Source organism: Uranotaenia lowii, chromosome 1 (assembly GCF_029784155.1).
Source record: "Uranotaenia lowii strain MFRU-FL chromosome 1, ASM2978415v1, whole genome shotgun sequence".
NCBI classification, from domain to species: Eukaryota; Metazoa; Arthropoda; class Insecta; order Diptera; family Culicidae; genus Uranotaenia; species Uranotaenia lowii.
The window spans coordinates 189,121,568-189,142,896 of record NC_073691.1 but is presented as its reverse complement, the minus strand read 5'-3'; the positions used below and the strand labels follow the sequence as shown (position 1 = coordinate 189,142,896).

The 21,329-nt window shown below is 37.9% G+C and overlaps 1 protein-coding gene across 2 annotated transcripts in view; it reads left to right on the top strand.

Moving 5' to 3' along the window:
* The first annotated feature begins 18,894 nt into the window (after window positions 1-18,894).
* The window catches only part of LOC129740647 (homeobox protein B-H1-like), a 48,371-nt gene continuing 45,936 nt past the window's right edge, over window positions 18,895-21,329 (top strand). For both annotated transcript variants that reach the window (XR_008736316.1, XM_055732395.1), the window contains exon 1: window positions 18,895-20,596. Coding sequence is in view for 1 of the 2 variants with exons in the window: in XM_055732395.1 (XP_055588370.1) it covers window positions 19,780-20,596 (817 nt within the window). In the remaining variant the exon portion in view is untranslated. The remainder of the gene's footprint in view (window positions 20,597-21,329) is intronic.

The window sequence follows — 21,329 nt, the reverse complement described above, 5'->3', positions numbered from 1 at the left end:
CATAACACATAACATTTACAGTCCCCCCACAATCATTAGTCACTTAACGTATCATTCCACCACAAAATGTTCGTTCATTCGGGTGTTAGTTGACCAAACATCAAGCTTTGCATGAATTTCAGTCATTAAATGATCCCCCTTTGATTTCAAACATGATTTTGTTTCCAACTTTGTTGAAAAATAAAATAATTTACCGAAACAATCAACGTTTTTCAAAACCACAATTATGGGTCAAAATTGAAGCTTGTAACAATTATTAGTCATATTGCCCACAATTATTAGTCACATAGAAGTCCATGGCAACACCCGAATATCAACATGAAAATCAACAAGTTTCTGGCAAACATTCAGGGGCATTCTTTGCTAGTATACGTTCAAGGGGCATTTGGGTTGAGCTAGCAACCAAGAAATGTTTTGTTTTGCTTGCGAAAAAGTGACCCATCATTGTGTGGAACTTGGTGGATTCTGTAACAATTATGGGTCACTTTTATTTTGCTAAATATAATTGAATTTTCGCATTTCATTCGCTCAGTTTTATTTGGAAAATGTAAACTGTTGTTTTGTGCTTATATGGGACCAATTAATTTGGTTGGAATCTTTGAAATACCCGCATAAGGGGCTTAACAGTTTAAGATGTCAACCTTATAACATTGGAATTTTATGCGATAGTTCCACAGCTTATAGTTCAACTTTGATAAAAAGTATTCAAACAGCAATTTTACTGTTATCAAATGCACAAATAATATTTTCAATGCATTTTGATGATATTGTCGATTAACTAAAAATAATAGTATGATATAATTTCTTTTGGTTTAGTAGATATCAGCATTTCTAATGATCGGTGACTAATAATTGTGTGTGACCCATGATTGTGGGGGGACTGTATGTAAAAAAATATAAAATATCCCTGAAACAAAACATTTTTCGGCAGGCTGATACCCTCGCGTTACCTAGGCCATCATCCTTTCTCCATGTCCATAGTACCATGAAAACATACACCCTTGCTGAAGCCCGCCTGACTAATTCTTACAATATGTGTTCTTGTGGATTTGAAATTTAAACAAAAACTAGCTAATATAATATAATACATCTGGATTGGTTTACCGGTGTTTTCGGTGTTTTCGACCAGACCCATTCTTAGCACCCGGCTTTGTGTTGCTAGGACCATGAATCCATCAAATTCAATGCGCTTTCCGAACGGAACATCCGATTAGAAGTAGTTGATCATTATCAACCGGGACAGCCTTCTGATGACGGACGCCGTAAATAAAGTGGATTAAGATAAATCATGGTATGCTGACCTTTCGAAGTGTCCCCGCTGGGGATGTTTTTTTTTTTCTAAACAATGCTTTAAAAAAAATATTTCGTAAAACTTACCAGAGAAAGTTTTAGAAGGAAATTGATTAGCTTTTCGCTGAGAATGGTACCAGTAAAAAAAATTTATGACATATAAAAAACCATGATTGCTATGATTGAAACCGCGGTGGAACGTTGCGAAACTATGCGACGCGTCGCGTCAATTTGGCCAAGAAAAACTGACTGAATTCAAACCAAATCTGGACCGATTTGAACTGTCAGGTCTTGTCTTTGACGCTGCTTCTAGTAGCAGGGAAATTGTCCGGAAAATCGGACGAAAATCTGACGTTTTTTAACTTAGTTTTCTGTTGATAGTAATCGGTCCGATTATCTTACGCCTTTCGATCCGGGTTTCTATTGCCGGTTTACATACACACACACAGCTGCTTTCTGCCAAAAATCTTAGACGGTTGTTGGAAACAAAGAAATATTTTTTTTAATGCCGGTTTACATACTCAAACAGCGCTCGGCACATAATTCAACAATATCCTTGCTGGCAGATTGTTTCCATCCTGCTTTGTCTTGTGCTAGGATGTGGAATATATTTTATTTGATTTCGTTCAGACATATGCAATGCGGTTGCCCCTGCAGGACAATGCCAGCGATGAGCAAGCTTGTTAGTGCCGGACCGGCATAGAATCTTATGCCGATAATTCCACCTCCAAGGAAGTTCATTATTGCTGTAGAGTCTGATTTGTGGGTTTAGAATCTAGAATAACTCTTAAAAGTCTTTGCACAACTTAAAGGTTCTATATTTTATATCAATTTTGCTTTACATTCTGGATTGGGACTTTTTTACGCTTATAAGCGTTTGTTTCATTGTTTTAAAGAGTGTATAAAACTTGGTGTTGATTTCAAAGATTCTTAAGAAAGCCCTTGTAGTTTCTGAAAGAACTTCAATTGAATCGTCATAAAATACTGAGTCATAATTAGACAAGTACTAAAGACGCGTCTCCATAAGGTTATAAAGCCTATATAAAAAATGAGTTTGTTTTCAATGCGTTTGTTCCAGGCGATATAAAGTATCACAAATAATTTCACACAATAAGCGATTGATGATCGAATACAGGATCTGCCAATTTATGGCAATACCACCATTCGATCTCGAATCAAGGCCCGGGAGACGTTAAAAAAGGGTTAGTTGAGATCGATAAAACCACCATAAAACAATTCTTTCGCGCCGGGATCGGCGTTGACAATAAATCATCCGAAGCAGATTGAAATCCCAGATCCCGCCGCGCTTGGCAGGGCGAAAGTATTGCTTCAGCTTCAGCCTTTTTTGCTTGCAATCCCAATGCAGACGACGACATCATACTTCGATGGGTGGCGCCAGTGTGGTGAGTTCAAATCGTTCATCTTTGAGTAAAGTTAAGATATCGAAAACAGGGAAATTTCTGCCATTCGATCCGTTGCGCGGCAGACATTGGCGACGTGGATCATTTCATCGAGTTGGTTGGGTGTGCGTAATCATCATCATGTTCCACCATTATTGTTGCTTGAAGCAGGAATTGCAATAATCAAGAAATTGGCCCAAACAAAATTCATTCCTGCCTTGATCCCGATCGATGAGGTTGGGGAGCCGATTTAATGATACCTTGTACCCGATGCTAGTGAATGAGGAGTAAATACGAGCGACGATGTGTGTGATCCCTTTCGGTTTTTCCTCTACAATTACCGCTTATAAAAAACGATTCTGATCTGGAACGTTCTGCTTACATACTTTTTTTATTATGGCCCTTCCTCAGACAAACGGCAATTGTATGTTGTTGTGCTTCGGGACCCACCCTGTTTTACAAGATCTTATCCATTATCTCGGTCGAGTTGTTTTGTTTTCACTCGCGTTTACTTATTGATTAAAGATTTTTCAATGATTTGTATGTTTACAAATTTTACTATACACTGATAATATATTTTGTCCCACTGCCGCACTCTTTTATCTGGCTTTACTCTGTTTAGTGTTTAGAAAAATTATTCACCCAGATAAGTTGAAAATGTGTCAAATTTCACACAGAAAAGTGTAAATTACGGTATTAACGCGCCAGCACTAAATTTTACTTCGGAAGTCCGGACTTTCGACTTCCGAAAGACTTCCGACAAAGAATAGTGAAGTACTAGATTGTCGGAAGTCTGTGTTTTGTTGCCAGTTCACCAGCGACGTTTCTAAAATTTTTATTTGAATTCACAATATTTAAATTCACAATAGATCCAACCTATGATGAGTTAAGTATGGTGGTATCAGCCAATGCAGAATCATATTAAAGGCATTCAAAAAATCGTTCATATTTGTTTCGACACAATTTCTTTAAAAAAAACTTGGACGCAAAATACATAATGTTAAAGACTCAATTAAAATGTATGTTTGATTTTGCCAATAGAGTGAAAAAATTTGGTCAAACTCCGGATAATGTTGTAGGTTTAGACTAACTTTATTGGGATGCAATAACTATCAACAAACGAGAATGTTTTTGGAAAACTGTAGCAGAATTGTGGACCTGGAAAGAGATTTCGAGGTTTGAGTCACTTTTGTAAATCTAGAATCATATTAGTTGTTCCTTAAAATCTGATAATCAATTTGGGGGGGGTAAACAGGGGACTGAGATGATGGTAGAAGATACGATAAAAATTACACAAATTATACAGGCAATGGTCGAAATTTAGGTAATTTGTGGCAACTTTTGCGGAAAAATGAAAAGGTTTGAGTTAAAATGAGAGAAACCAGTGCAGAGAGAGAAAAAAAGAGAAAAAAAGAGAGAGAGAAGGGATCAAAGTAGTCGGCGGGAACAACTGACGTTAAATTTTAAGGCTCCTAAAATTTTTCGAATATTTTCTATATTGTTTCAAAAGTTTCCAAGAGTATTGAAAAACAATCAAATATATCAGCGCTTTCTAGTTCGTGGACATATCAACAAAAGAAAGGAAGATGAAGTAAGGTACACCGGGTTATGTGTATCAAGTGAATGATCAATAATGGAGAAATAGGGTTCGGATTCTTTCAACTCTAAGAAAAATTTGGTCTGACTGCTGATTCCAGTAGAGGATCCTTGATTCCACAGTGGAAAATATCCAAGCTAAGTATTTGTTTTTTATTAAGTGTATCAATTTGAACTGCAATTTAAGAGAAACTGTACATCCGTATCTTTAATCGATTAATATTTATCCCTATAAAATTGCACATTAAAACAGGTTAACTTTTTATCGCATTTTTTCGGTATATCGTTGCAATTTGGAATGCAAATTTATTTCCTTTTTTTAAACCCCTTTTTCAGTACTGCCTTTTTTAAAAACAATTTTGAGAAACTAAAAATCTATCACACAATCCTCATTTTAAATTTCTAGAAATTCATAAAATACAGTTCACAGCTCTTAGACGGTCATGTTATATTGATAAATATCGTTAAAAACTTAAACTATTTTGTATTAAAATGACTAGTTATCGTTGATAGGAAATGATACTTTGAAATTGCAAAATATTCCAAGCGAGTGTTTTTAGCCTTTACTTACTTCATATGATGATTTACTTACTTCACGTGATGTGAAGATAACACAAGGCAACAAATTTTACATTTTTCCGAGGTGCAAAGAACTTATGAACTGAATAAAGACTAATTTGCAATCAGTTTTTTTTTTTTGTAGCAGCTCTTTCAAAATAACTTTGGAAAATGGGTAAAAATTCATTTAATGACCTAGTGCATTTTTTTCGTAAAACTGTAGAAGATTTCAAAGATTCGGAAATTAAAGGTTTTAATCCAATTATCAACTTTCCCCAAGATCGCGTGTAACTTTGATTTCTGGGAGAAAAATTGCTGAATTTTTCTTATTGTTTATTTTTTGTAATTTTGCAAAATACGGCAATTTCGATTCAATTTTTAAAAAATTTTGACCCAATTAAATCTTAGATATTTCTTTAACCATAAGTCAAATCGTTTTGCAGTCTTCAGAAAACTTCTTAATGGATTAAAATCCTTAATAATAGATAATCGAAGACTTCCAGCAGCGGGTGTCAGAAATAGTTGCAATGTTACCTTTCTGAAAATTATAGAGTTTATTATTTTTAAAGCTGTAGGTAAAGCAGAACAAATTTTTATAACTGAGTTTGACTGTTCAATTTTTATAATTAATTTAAAAGCTGAATACATTAACTCGAATTCGTGGAATAAAATCGAAAATGTATTTAAAAGTATTGATTATTCAAAATATTACTTTGTGCTCTTTAAGCAATAAAGCTCTAAAGAATTTTTTAAATGTGAGGCAAAGGAAGGCAAAGAATCAAAGAGTTTTCAAAAAGGCAATAATCATAGAATAACAATTTGGAAAAATTTGTGTCTTACATTATAATATACTTCACTTTAATTTTAAATAACATTTCGTCTTCAACCATTTAAGACCGTTTGCAAACTCTTTGCTGTAACAAGGATCACTTTTAGGAATGAGAGCTAGTTTATCAAGGAAGAGATTTGAATAGTATTGATTTGCCTTCAATATTTTACACGATCCATTTTTATTGGACATTTATCAAACGCCTCATAGGTATAGGAGTTTCCTTAGGAAATGTCTAGGAGCATAGGAGGTGTAGGAAAATCATGATCGCACCATTTACCAAAATGGATCCTGATCTCTACCTTTCACAAACTAACACAACTCCTTCCTTGGATACTTGAATATGGATTCGCAGACGTACAGACGGTTTCCATAGTTGGTGATACTAGCTTGTCTTTGGTTCTGGCTATTTCAATTTTTTTTTTGAGTATGCAAGAGCGAGAGGTTGCTAGTTGAACTTAAAGAGTATCTTACTAACAATCCTTCCCTTTTCCCCATAGACTACTAGGACGTGGCCGGCGCCGTTATTAATCATAAAAATCATTTGAAAAAGGGGAGAGCATCAGTTTTGTACAATCCCAAGCACCATTCTTTAGGACTTTGTGCAAAATTGATGGCCTCGATAAATCACGGAGTAGCAATCATTGGCGATGAGGAACTTGTTCTGCTTAGCCACGCCAGCGATCATGGAATTCGAAATCTATTGTTTGAAATCTAATAAGAATCTATTTTAATAAAAAAAAAACCTGTTAATGAAGCATTTCGAGTTCAATGATTTAAGGTGGATATGAGTAGTCAATAAAGCTAAGCTAAGCTAAAAAAAAGGGAGAGAAAGAGAGAGAGAGAGAGAGAGAGAGAGAGAGAGAGAGAGAGAGAGAGAGAGAGAGAGAGAGAGAGAGAGAGAGAGAGAGAGAGAGAGAGAGAGAGAGAGAGAGACTGAGCCGATTTGGGTTTATTTTTCAATTTCTCAAACCCTGGGGTCTCAAAAGCATCGTTTTGGTTCAAAACTCATCCTTGATTTTTTCAGAATTTTTAAGTAGAGTTTGCATGATTAAATTTGAACTTCTAGGTTTGTATGGGAAAATTAAATATTTTGTACTGAATAATCTTTATCATTTTTGTTTCTCCTGTGCAACCGAGCCCGCTAATGGTTTTTGTGCCAATTTACAAATTCCTTACAGCGAATTAGAGGTACTGTATATGATTTCTTTTTGATGCAATACTTCGCGGGGCACAAGCAGTGCCCAGTGCCCCCCCCTGTTCCACAGCTAATAACTTTTTTGTCATGTAAGATACGGAGTTTCGATCTTCGACAACTTTGTTCAGTGGAAAATTCCCTCTAAGGAATTTGTAAATTGGCACAATAACCATAAGCAGGCTTGGTAACACAGGAGAAACAAAACTGATAATGATTTTTCAGTACAACAATTCAATTTTCACATCCCCATATTCAAATTTACTCATGTAAACGCAACTTAAAAATTTTGCAAAAAATCATGGATGAGTTTTGAACCAAAACAAAGTTTTTAGCCCCCATGGTATAGGAAATTCAAAAAAGTCCCCCAATCGACTCAGTCTAATGTCATATGCCTAGAGGCACGTAGAAACCTGACAAGAGGAACCTTACAAAACCCAGTCATTTGATTTGTTATCCAAAATTCTAATATTCTAATCCAAAAACCGGGCAATGCTCTGGCAAATCTGAGGAAAATTTTGAAAAAATAAAAGAGAAACATAACTTAATAACTCTTAAAAAATCGTTTTTAAACCCAAAAATCAAAACATTCCATCACCCAATTTGAGTTAATTGCTTAATTTTGCAAAAAAAAGGTAAACAAAACCGGCAAAAACCGGGCAGTTTTCCTCAAAAATCGGGCTTCCGGACAGGCCTGGAGTTGTCTTGAAATTTTCACTAATTATCGTGAGTTGGGGGAAAATTGAACATTTTTTTTTTGTCGAATATTTTGGAAGGGGTTGCTTTTTTGTAACACTTAAAAGTTTAAAAATATTTACTGAGGTAAGATGTACAAAGCATGATTCATACGACATTCGCGGCTATAACTAAATGTTTGTTACAAAACCAGATTTCACGTTTCGGAGTAGAGATGTACCGAATAGTGGCATTCGGCGAACGGCCGAATACCGAATATTGACCTTATCAACTATTCGGCCAAACGAATATTCTGTTGAGTTTTCATTAGAAAAACTTCTATTTCTACTGCTATTTTTTATAAAAATCTTCTATTTCTGCCATGTTAATGTCCCTCAGATGTTTCCAACACGATGTATCAGATCTTATTTAATTAGAGGTTTCTTTGAATTTTAAAATGTCACCATTGGCTGAAAGGACATCAGATGACTTGTCGCTTCTAGGACGTTTATCTCAAAAGAGATTGGATTCCAGTGAAATCTGGGACAAAACATGTCAAAACAGGTGTTTAGTTATTTAAAATTGCATTCTTTATATCGAATCAGATGAATGTCTAATTTTTGCTAGATGTCATCAAAATAGTTGAAAAATAGAACGAAACGTGGACAACAGTACCATACGTTTCCATGATTTTAAAATGTTTGATGTTTTCACGTTGGAAGCACAGTTGCTAAAATTTACTGAGCTCCTTAACGGTGGCCCATGTGAATTCGTCCTTCTGTGGGTGGAAATGAGGTTTTTCTGCACAGAAATCCAAAACATTGCAGTATAGAATGATCAATTGATAAATTGCAATTTTAAAATTACTTTACTGAAAGTTTAATCAAACTACATAATTCGGATTATTGTGCACCAATTATTCTCAAACATACAATTACATACATAAAATTACTTGAAATTTAAGTTTTCATGGAATTACAACAGCAGTGTTCAAATTGTATCTAATGAATAAATTTACTTCAAAAAGTCGTTTAGTAACAGAAAATTTAAAAATTTTTAAGAGACATTTTATTTTTTTTATTTATGTCAGCAAAAAATCTTAACAAACCCGGATAAAATCCGAAAAGTTTTTAAAAAAGTATGTGGCCATCCCGGTCAGATTTAACTTTTCTCTAATTCTTTATTTGGTTTATGCATAAGCCTGGATATTTAAATCAAGAAAATTTGAAATAAACGATAATCAAAAATGTACGGATGCATCTAAAATGATTAACTAAATCCATAAGTTTTTGATGATTTTGAAGGTTTTTCAACATTACTTTTGGATATTTAATAAATTATCCAACATCAGTTGAAAAAACTGAGAAGCCTGTTTTTATAAAAATTTTAAAACATAACTATTCGTCATATTTGGCCGAATACCTAGCTCAACTATTCGTTCGGTGAGCCGAATATTCGGCTTGACGGTTTTTTGGCGGTATTCGGCGCCGAGTATTCCGCCGATACATCTCTATTTCGGAGTAACTTTGATCACTATGGTTTTAACGTATCTCAACATATTCAAAATCATTGTTTTGATGCTTTTAAGCACAGACGGCTTAAAACATCAATAACAGTAATTTTTTGTTTGGACTCAATTGAATTTTTGAACGTTTTTTTTTTTTTCAAAAACATACTCAAAAGATGGACAATGTTGCAGCATACATTTAGGGGCAAAAATTATAAACATTTCTCAATATTTTTGGCCTCAAAAACAAATAAAATTTTACCTCCATGCAGTTCTCTAGGTCCTCCTATTGTTCCTATGTTCTATTTTTATTCAAACTTAGCCATTTGATAGAGTTTTTAGCCATTTGTTCTATACAGGCTTTGTCATGGAAAGCGTCCGTTTTTTTAATGTCCAAGAATTATCATGAAATGATCATAAAAATTACTCTAAAACTGCACCTATACAAGTGAACAAAGTTAAAATTTCATATAAAACAACCCATTTGCTTCTTAATGCTATCATTTTATTAGGAGAGGTGTTTGTTGTGAGTCTTCGAAAAAACAGATTTTTCTCCAACTACAAACCAAATTTAGCCTATTTGAAACTCAATTTATAGGCTTTCAAATGTAGAAAACAGTTTTCAAATATTTTAACTTCAGACTTTGTTAGTGATGATAATCTGCAAAAATTTCATGTTGATCAAAGTTACCCCGGTGATCAAGGTTTCCCCAGTTTACGATATTTTAGCATGCTTGGATTAAACCGTGCAATCTGGAATGCCTTGTTAAATAGGACTTAATTCCGCTGGAGGCGAACCACATTTTTGGCATGTTTGTTAACACTTATTTTCCAATACCTTTTGGGACCAAGAAGCTTCTCGTTACTACGGAAAATTCATTTCTTGAATTGAAAATTTTACTAGGACGTGGGATAGGAGGGTTTAACCCCCATTCCCCTTCCCCGTTCTCACGGCCTTGTCTACAACCGAAAACTAGACACTTAAAAAAATTCAACAACGTAAAAATTGTCAAAATCGATTCAATGGTTGGTCAGCTACACAGCCGTTTCCCATTGTGAAACCCCATTTCTTTTAAGCTTGAAATTTAAAGTTGTAGTCAACATTCATTAGTTTTTCATGACATTTTATCGGCAAAATGTCTGATCCAGTTAAATAGAATTTAAAAAAGGAAAGCTTGTAGAATTCCGCGTCATCATCATCGTCGTCACTATAATCATTAACCCCGGGAACTAAGGTAGGTATAGGTTCATCATCCTTGGTGGTTCAAATCCAATGCAAGAACTCCTCCATCATTCGAAGGACTCTCCTTGGTCGTCGTCATCATCATCGTAAACCGCTCCAGGGTGTTCTGTTTTTTTTTTCTTCACTTTTTCGTGTTACCCTTCAATGAGATTCATATTAAAGGTGACGCGTTTGTTCTGCTGATTGTTGAGTCGGGTTTTTTTTCCTTCTTTCATTTCCATTAAACTGTGGTCTGTGCTGCGGCTCTATGCTGGCTTGCGGGAATTCTCCCGTGTCATCCCAGGAGGGAGGCAGGCAGCCAGCCAGGAGAGACTTTTCCGCAACTTCATTCCGAGTCGCGTCGCGAGGTCCAACGCCACCGCCACCTTCCTTTTTATGGGTTATGAAGACTTGAGTGGGTTCAGTTGAGAAGGAAGGGGAAGGCGACGCATGAAGAAAGCAATAAGACCAGAGCACACGACGACGAGCTCATTTCGCTCATAATTTCCTTTGATCTTTGCCGCCTTGGTCGGAATGCTTCCACACCTAGGGCTGACTCTGACACCAAGGGATCCAGGCTTGGGGAAAAGTATTTTCTGTAGGTTTCAAACTTTGCATTTGTTAATTTTTGAGAAAAATGCGTGATTATCAAAAAAAGTTTAAATTGTCAAGTTGTGTGTATTCTACTTGTTGTTTCCAACATTGAAACTGAGATTGAGATGCCAAATTTTTGTGAAAACCATGACAATGCCAGCCCTGAAATCGATTGATAATCTCTGCCAGGAATCTTCCGGCAGGGTGGAAACTCATTCTTCAGAATGGCAGCAGTAAGGGGGGATGGTTGGTTTTGCGCGAAGGTGTCTCTTTCCTTCAATGGGGGTATTTTTGCTGATAGGGTTGCCAGGTGTAAGGGGAAACGAATTCTCCACCCCTTGGCTTGGGCCTACCAAATTGGACCTCTCAGTCGCCCCAAAGTGAGTGAGAATGAATGAGCTTTTTCGATGATCTACCCCGGAGGAAGTCATCGAATCGATGCTGGGGAAAGGGGGGATGACATGACGTGGCACCCGAGAGGAGCAAGGAAAAATGTGGACGCGGAAGGGTTAAATTATGATTATGAACGACTGGATGCGATGATGGCGACGCAAAAGCGGACTGGAACGACGCACCGCCTTGCACACAAAAGTGTAAAAAGCCGAGCTGAAATGAAGAATAAAATGGACTAATTAGTGATATTTTAGATTGATGTTAATTGCAAAATTGGCACCATGTGCATTAATAAATTTTGCCCCGCGGCCGTGCCTTTGATTTCCGAACCAGGGCTGAGCTGAGTGTTTGGTTTTTTCTCCTTTGGCGGGGTGCGGTCGAATGCAAATGATTAAATTGAACGGCGCGAAAAGGCGCAACTAATCAACGCAAAATGCCGCCCGCGCTTTTTTCTCTATCTCTCTTTCTCTATCTGGCTTTTCCCGCGGCATGGCTGCCCAAAATCAAGGCGCGCGATAGTTTCTATCGAAAGTGTGAGAACCTGATACCCGAACGAAGGATGTTTTAGAGCGGGTTCGATTTGGGAGCACAGATACTATCTGGAACGGAAACGATGATTATCGAAAAAAAAAACCGTTTTAGAAAAGGTTAATCATATCGAGCGATTATTGCCTGATTGAGCGATCGATAATAATCGATCCATTAGCCAACCACGTACGTTGAGAGCTGTCCGGGCCGATGTTGGCTACTTTCATTGCTAATAGGAACATTGGGTTAATTGATTTCATCTGGATTCTACCGAGTTTCCCACGGGCTCGAAATCAATCTCCATGTTTCGTGATATGAGAACGATTTTTCAATCGAAAGTCCAAGTTAAAAACGTTTCGATAAAAAAAAGAATGAAACGCATCGTACGTATTGAACTAAGGTTTTGAAATTAAAGGGTGATACGGTCAAAATTTGGTCAAGGGAAAACGCGTGTAAATCGGTGAAATCGTTTATTTAAAAAATCAAATTAAATTTCTTTTTCAAGTTTAATTAGTATAAAATTCAGGAAAAATATTCAGTTGGGCTTCCGCTTTTCCAAATCCGAATTGCCGGGCCTTACGCTTAACCCCTGCCATCCGATTTTGTACAGCCATCTTGTCCACCTTCTTCGCCGTAGATAGCTAGTTTGCCTTGAACTGCTGCTCGTTCTTAGCAGTTTTTTGGTCTTCTTTAGGTTCCACTTGACAATAGCCCAGTATTTCTCAATCGGGCGGAGCTCTGGCGTGTTGGGAGGGTTCTTGTCCTTGGGAACCACCTGCACGTTGTTGGCGGCGTACCACTCCATGGCCTTTTTACCGTAATGGCAAGATGCCAAATCCGGCCAAAACAGTACGGAACAACCGTGTTTCTTCAGGAAAGGCAGCAGACGTTTATTCAAACACTCTTTCACGTAAATTTCTTGGTTGACAGTGCCGGAAGCTATGAATATGATGCTTTTCAAGCCACAGGTACAGATGGCTTGCCAAACCAGATATTTCTTCGCGAACTTTGACAGTTTCATGTGCTTGAAAATATCTGCTGCCTTTCCCCTTACTTTTGCCGTATAAAACTCCTGTCCCGGAAGCTGCTTGTAGTAGGCTTTGACGTAGGTTTCGTCGTCCATTACCACGCAGTCAAACTTCGTCAGCACCGTCGTGTACAGCCTCCGGGATCGCGCTTTGGCCGTCGAATTTTGTTTATCATCGCAATTTGGAGTCACTTCCTTCTTGTAAGTCGATAGTCCGACTCGTTTTTTGGCTCGATGCACGGTTTTAGACGATACGTCCAGCTTATTTGCGGCATCTCGGAGAGAGAGGTTAGGGTTTCGCTTGAAACTACCGGCAACTCTCTTTGTCGTCTCAGCGGCTTCCGGATTTCGATTTCCCCCGATCCAGACTTCCTGGCTGTCGACAAACGTTCCTCAAACACTTTAATTACATTTGTAACGGTTGATTTGGCAACTTTTAGCGACTTTGCCAGCTTTGCGTGCGAGTAGCTCGGATTTTCGCGATACGCGAGCAAAATTTTGATACGCTGCTCTTCTTCCTTGGACGGCATTTTGACAACTGAAGAGTGAATTCCAAAATCAAAAATAGGAACAAAATTTTACACACACACACTTTCAAAATGAGGGGTGTTCAGGTTTTTTAAATGTAAAATTGAAAAAAATACGTCAAGTTGATATTGACCAAATTTTGACCGTATCACCCTTTAACTTACACGTTGTGATTCAAATTCTACGATGTTTTAAAACTTGTAAAAATGTAAATTTTAATAGGACTTCGCCGCCCCCCTGAGCCCTTCCAACGTCCCTCATATTCAAATTTGCGCTCACCGCCCTCCTGGAAGCTCTCAGCGCCCCCAGGGAGCGGTAGGGAGAACTTTGGAAACCACTGGCCTAGATAGGTTTATATTTTTAATTCAGAAGAAAAATGGGGGTTTGGGACACAATTGGATTTAATCGGACTTTGTAATGATTAAAATTCAGATTAATTCAGAATTGGGGAGCACTTAAAAGTTATCACAGGAATTCTTGATTATTCTTGATTTGCTAGTTTTTAATTGTTTTTTGGGTTTTTATACATTTTAATGCTTTATCTATTGTTTATATTACAAGGTAAATGTTTCAAATCAATGCTATTTCTGGTAAGTCATTGAAAAATCATTTAAAATCATGTTCCTTATTCTGAACTAGAAATTTGTTTGAAAATAAATTCTTGCAGGCTTGACCACTCTAGTATCTTGAATTATGGAAAAAATTATTGCGATTGGAAATCTGAATTCTTGATTAGGAAAAAGAACATTTGAACCTAGGAAAATTTATTCAATAGCTAGGAACGGAATTTTCTTTGATAAAAAGAAGAAATTTTTAATTTTATTTCAAGATTGTCAGTGATCAAAGTCAAAAATAAAACCCTTTTCCTTACTAAAATTTGTCCAGTTATTGAAATAAAAAGCTAAAAATGTTCTGAAAGTCAAAATAATAGCTTTAGATATTTATAACAAAACATGTTCAATTACTCTGACAATTGGACAGATTGGGAAATGATCAATAAGAAACTGATAAAATAAAAATAAAAATAATTAATTGAAAGCACAAAGATAATACAAATTTAGTTAACATTGTTCATTAAAATACAAATTTAAAGTTGCTAATTCGAATCAAATCAACTAGATATTAGATTAAGTAAAAATCATGATCGGTTGAAAAACATAATATAATATAATATAAATTAGGGAAACTTTTATAACATTTCAATCGAAAGTTTTGAAATTTTAAAATTTCAAGATCGGAATAATTTGTCGCTTTCAATTGAAATATTGGGTCTTGAAAAGGACAGAAGGTGGAAACTTTGTTTTTCTCATTAAAAATTAAGTTTCAAAAGCAGAAGATTATGTTTTTAGAACACAAAAAATCAGATTTGAAAAACAAAGAAAAACAATGAAAAAAAATTCATAAAATTTAAATTTAAAATTTGGTGAATTTATCTGAAAATTTAAAAAAAGAAGATTAAAAATATTAGTTTTTTAATATTTATGAAGGTATTTTTTTAATGAACTCGTTAAACCATAAAAATATTTAAAAAAAAGTTGATAATTTAAAGGATCAGCATTTTGGTGCCTATTATTGAATGATTGATTAGATAGATTAAAGCGTCCTGAACTCTAATCTTTTGTCAAATTTTGCCAATTACCTTGCGTTTTAGTGTTATGGAGTTTTTATGCAGTATTAAGTGGAATAAATTATTGATAACTGATGAAATAACAAATCTACGGTAACAGAAAAAATCTGATTCTAAATTTGTTAAAGTACGCAATCAATTCAATTAAGGAATAACATTCCAAGGATGATGATGCATGATGAATGATGATGCATCTAAAAAAGTAAAGTTCTACAGTTTATAAAAATTGGGAAAGATATCATTACAAAAATTCCTTACAACACGGAAACAAGTTTTTAAAAAGTTGAATTCATTTAATAAAATTTGTGCACAAATCTGCAAAACGATTAGACTTTTGCTTTAAAAATATTATGAATTCAATTTGTTTTTAAACTTCATTAAAAATAGTGAAAAGTACACAAATTGAAAACCTCTTTAACTTGTTCGCAGAGCTCAAAATGTTTTAAAGTCTTAAGGAAAGTTGAAATAGGGTTTAAACCCAACCTGTATTATTGGATGTTATTATTTGTTTGAAATTAAACACTCCCCCTCCCCACACCCCCCCATTCGCACAGCCTTGGTGCCTACCTTATTTTTTAACCTTTTTAAAACCCCTGGAAAATTTTTAAAATTTAAGGATTTACTGGCTAGGAAAAATTTTATAAAGCTTAGTTCATTTTTATTTAGAAATGGGTCACTTTCTTTTGATGATAGTTAAGTTTCTAGTGATCGACATACACAATATGGAAAGCATTTGAATGCCTGTGAAAGTGTGAAATGTACAATTCTACAAAATTTCTTTTCAAATTTTTAAACAAACACACTTTCTAGATGTTAAAGATGCAAGATAAAAAGTCAAAAATAATTGAGCAAAGTTTCCTTCAAAATCCATTATCATATCTACACAGTAAATTTTTGCCTCGATTTCCAGCAAAAAAAATTGCTGGAAACGTTCAGCAATCCAAAATTTTGCTGGAAACCAGCAATCGGTTTTCCAATTGCTGGATTTTTCAGCATTCGGTTGTAGTCTTGTCATTTTTGCTGGAAAATCAGCTATCGATTTTCAAATTGCTGGACTTTCCAGCAATTGATCTAGTTTGCTGGAAAATCAGCAACCGAGTTGTCAGATTGGAGTCTGTTTGTTTTCGTACGCTGGAGCAAGGTGAGACTCTATTTTACGAATTTTGGTCGGATTAATATAATTATTTCAATTTTCCTCTATATTCTAGCAACCAGGCATCAAGTCAAGGGTAAGTTTTCATTGGACAGGTAGATATTCCATAAAAGATACTAATCAAAAAAATTTTTTACAGGTGATGGATGATCAACACTTTGGCACAAAGCCACCCCAGAGCCGATGATAGAAAATTGTAAAAAAAATGTGTTTCTCGAAATAAATAAATCCCTTATTGAAAAATGGGAGAAAATAATTGTTTTTATTGCTAATAATATGCACAGCCAATATTCTCAATTTAATTTTGAATTGAAATATAAATTTGATACTAAATACAGCCGGTTGTTTTGAAAGAAAAAGCTGGTTACCAGCAATCTGGATTGCTGATTTTCCAGCAATTTGAATTGCTGGAAACCAGCATTAACGTTTGCTGTTTTTTCCAGCAATTTAAATTGCTGGAAAGTCAGCGGGACAAAACCAGCAAAATTTTGCTGGTTTCCAGCAAAAAAAAAAATTTGCTGTGTAGATATTGATTTGATCACATTCAATGATTTGTAAATAGCTCCTCTTGCTTGGCCGCCTCGTTGATATCTTAAGATCTAATGTCAAAATCCCACATCTACAAAATGAGGGATGTTTAGGTTGTCTCATTTGAATGATTAGAAAAAATACGACGAATTTAAGTTGACCACCTTTTGATTCGAACACCCTTTAGTTCTGAAGATATAAGGTGCCAGATTTGGCATTGCCATTGCTTTCTTAGGCCGGTGTTTAGTGTATGTAAAACACACGTTAGATATTTCAGTGTAAAGGATCACAAAAAAATCTAATTGAGGGCGTCCCGAATATTGACATTCTGTACACAAATGTGTAATCTGTTAGTCTGTCTCGTAAAATAAGGTACAAACTAAGATAGTAGTTATTCCCCTTGAGTCCTCCGAATTACCGAAAAACAGCTCAAAATTACACTTGGAACTGTCAAAAACAAGAATTTCCTGGATCCATAAATTAGAAGGGATTTCCTTTCGAGTGCTCAGGAAATCGTGCACATACATGATAGAGATCTATACGACGTTTCTAAAATGAAAGTTGTGATTCGAAATGTGTTTGTGGCAGTCTTATATGAATGCCTAAACGTTACTAGACCAGCAGCGACGTCGTTAGTGTATCAATATAACTTTTACTAAAGGTATACTGCTTAGTGCTTATAATTAAGAATAATAAATGTTGTTTTGATTTGAAAAATAAATATTTTTGTCATTTTCTACATTCGAAATTCGAATAACTATCTAAACATCGAAAGAAATCAGTCCTGAGCCTACAGGATAGTCCGAAAACTTCCTGCAAATCACAGGAGGAAACCATTGCAAACCTACAGGACAATTTGACAGGTGTTTTCCTGAGCAGTTTTGCTGTCCTCAAATCGTCCTGTAATTTCAGCTGTTGCAAATACAGGACGAAATCGTCCCGACCACAGGAGAAAAAATTAATGTGTAGATGTGGCCTACTTCAAAATGGATCTTTTATTGCGGATACAGAAAACGAAAAATTATGATATTTTCAATTAAAAAATCCGAAATCTTCATTTGAACCACCAAAACTGCACCATTCGCGATTGCATCCCCAATCGATTGCGCTAAATTATTTGATAATTAATGAAAAAGCAATTTCCCGCGCGGAAACCAGGCCTTTCCCAATCCGACAGCGAGTGGCAAGCCATTGTCCCACGATTCCGTTTGTGAAAAGTTCCTGCGACGCAAACCAGCAGCAGCGCCACCAGAAAATGATTTTAAATTAATTTCTATCGCCCTGATCTGATGATGGAACAAATAAAGTTGAAGTGGGACCAAAACGCCAGGGAGAAAAAAAATAAAACAGCAACCAAAAAAAAAAATAACAGCACTCACCGAACCGTCGCTAATTTGCGTTCGCCTTTAGTTCGGTTTCCTTTGGAGTGTTTTTTTTTTTTGTGTGTTTCGCCTTCCGACTGTTGGCCCGGCTGCGCTTTTCAAAAGTGAGTGACACCCACATTGATTTATGCTAATGGCCAACCGAGGAAATGGATAGCCCACCTCAGGTGGGCGGACGGTGGGGTTTCAAGGGATCCGCTCCAATCTAGCCGAGCGAGCGAACGAACGAACGAACGAGCGAACGACGACGACGATGACGGGCGAAAAGTGTTAATGGAGAAACGAGAAACGACTCTGGCCCGTCCGCGTGCAATAAATAATACATTTAACTCTAAATACTTTTACACTTAGCCTAACTATATGCGCTCAAAAGTCAATTAACTAACCTAACAAATTAGCCTTTCTCGAGTGTGTCTCGCTCGGGGAGGCCACCTCCAGTGCCGTTTTCCCCCAAACCCCTTTCCACTTTATACACCGATGATTCGAACGGCCTTGTTAACTTTGGAGCAAAAGAGTGAGCACTACCTAACCAATAGTTGCTGCGTGTTTCGCTCTCTCCAGTCCGATTGCCGCCGGCCGACATTTTTCTTTTCTCGTCGCTCCCTCATTGGTCGACAAACCAGTTTGGCTCCGCCCTGTTTTGCCGTATCGCTTTGCGTCCATCTTCCAGCGGCGGACCAAAGGAAGTGCACTACAGCAAACCGACCGAAAACCTGTTTTACCAATTCGCTCACACCAACCCGTCTAGGTCGGCCTATCTCTCTTCTCCCATCTCGCTCTTGCTCTGCCGTCGCATTCGAAAGCAAATCACCAACGACGAACCCAGGAGAGTAGGCGAGTTGGTTGCTCGCTGTCAGTTTGTCAGTGCCCGCCGTATTCGTGTGCCGTGTGCGTGTTTTGCTTTGAACGGAGCCTCTCAACCGTCGAACTCCGGGTTGTATCGCAGCAAACCGCGCCGTGTCTGTTCTGTCATTGTTGCCATTGTTGTTGCCACGGGTTAATACGCGAGTTTGTGGAGCTCGGTGTTTTTTCGTTCATTCGTCCGCACAGGATTGTTGTGCAACCTAGCTTGGTACACATACATACACTCAGCCGGGTCATGGAAGTGGTCGTCGAAGCCCATCAGTCCAGCTAGTTCGACAGCACTGGTGAATGAGAAAGGTACCGGCCAACCGACCGACCGACCGACCCCCAAGTGAAGTTGGATGGTGTTGTTGTTCTTTGTGTTGTTGCCGCAGGGAAGCACAAAGGTGGCTGACTTGCCATTAGCAGGTTGATTGATTGATTGATTTGAAACATCACGCCAACCGCCGCAGTTGTTCTTCGACTTCGAACTCGTCGCCGTCGTCGTTGTTTGTTGTCGTCGTCCTCGACGTAGCCTGCTTGGCTGTTATCAAGAAGTCGCGCCGAGTGCGTTTTGCATGATCGTTTGCGTGCTTCTACTGTTGTCTGGCGGTGTGCAGACAATTTTTCTAAAATCGCTTTCGTTCGAACAAGAAGATGATGGAACAAATTCGGTACCAATCAAGGATTATTAGCAGTGTTTATCAGTGTCGTGTGTGAACACCATTGTTTGTGAAGTAGCAGCCGCAGTGACAGGTGAAGAGAAAAACGTTCCTCAACTGACAAGTGACTAGTGCGTGTACTTAAGCAACGGTGAAAACCTTACGAAGGCGTAACGCCTCATCTGTGATTTAGGGAAATTGTTTGTGTGTTGCTAGAAGTTAAGATATCTAGTTGAAAAAAAATGTTGTGCAGGAGTCCTCCGCCAGCAAGTCCGGCAGGGTCGGAAATTTCAGTCGGATCCCCGAGTCCACCACCGGTGGAACATCATCATCCGCATCATCTCCACCACCTGCCAACCCACCACAGCCGGCCCGAAGACTACTTCAGTCCGCTGAAAAGGTTACGAATGGTCGAGCATCACCACAACAGTACAAGCCCCAAGGATCCGTCGAGCCCCACGCGGGAACCTCCCAGTCCACCGCCCACAGCAGCCACAGTCCCATCAGCCGCCCCCACCTCCAGCGTCAAGTCCTTCTCGATAGCGGACATCCTCGGCCGGGACACGGACAGCAGCAATCATCGCGAGAGTGCGTTAGCGTTACATCAGCACCACAGTACGCTTCAGGCCGCCGCAACCAAAATCGTCCGACCATGGGATCACCTTCGGGGGCCGATCCCGGTGCGACCATTCCTGCCACCTGCCCTGCTCCACTACGAACATCGGCTAGCGCTCGACTACCACCAGCAGCTGCAGGAACATTTCCGGGCCCAGGCCCAGCTGCTGCGGCACATGAGCATGGACATCATCCCCTCGGAGAGCGGCTCGGAGCGGTCCAGCTCCGCTGCGAGCGGGGACTGCTGCTCCCCGGAAATCGGCCGAACCTCGGACCATCAGTCGTCGCAATCGTCCTCGCAGTCGGGTGGATCCGGCGCCGGTGGTGTTGGGGGATCCGGTGGTGGAAAATCTTCGGGCCAGAAGGTGACCCCGAACGGGACCCCGCTGGATGCGCTGTTCCAGATGACCAACAAAAACTTCGACGAAAGCACAGACGACGGAGGTAAGAGAAAGTCGGGGATTGATTTTTGGGAAGTTTTTGATGGAGAGACGGAGCTCATTCTTAACACATAAAGGATCACGAAGAAATCTTAACCGGGAAACACCGAAATTCGGTATTCTGTATCTCAGAAACCACAGGACAAACTCTACAAATTAACCCTCTAGTGCCCAACCCCACCTTTTGACGGGGTCCACTTAAATCGACATAAAACCAAAGTCAATCATAATTTTTGCTTACTTTTACGCAGAAGGTTTAAAATATTTTAATCTAGCAATCCAAACGAATGAAAACAGTTTAAAAAGCAGTTGTCGAAAGTAACAGCTACACGCTCCTTTTTTCACACTCAAAAAAAAGTTGTTTTTGTTTCAGTGGTGACCCCCAACTTTGAGTTCGACTCGGCAATCGCAAAACTAATTTCTGACTGGAATACTCAAAACTTAGTTCGATGCCAAGCATTTACCATCGAACTAAGTTATGAGTATTTCAGTTCAACATACAACATACACACACACACAAACACAAAGAGGGTTCCACTTTTAGTTCATTAGAGGGATCTCAATTTTGCTCCTTCGCCGAAGGAAAAATGGGATTAGTTTTAGTTCGCAGTTCGAGTTCCGTTTAGAACCATCGTATGGAGGAAAATTTAACTCAATTTTAGTTCATAAAATCGAACTTCAGTGGCAGCCCTCAACTTTGAGTTTGACTGGACAATCGCAAAACTAAGTTCTAACAG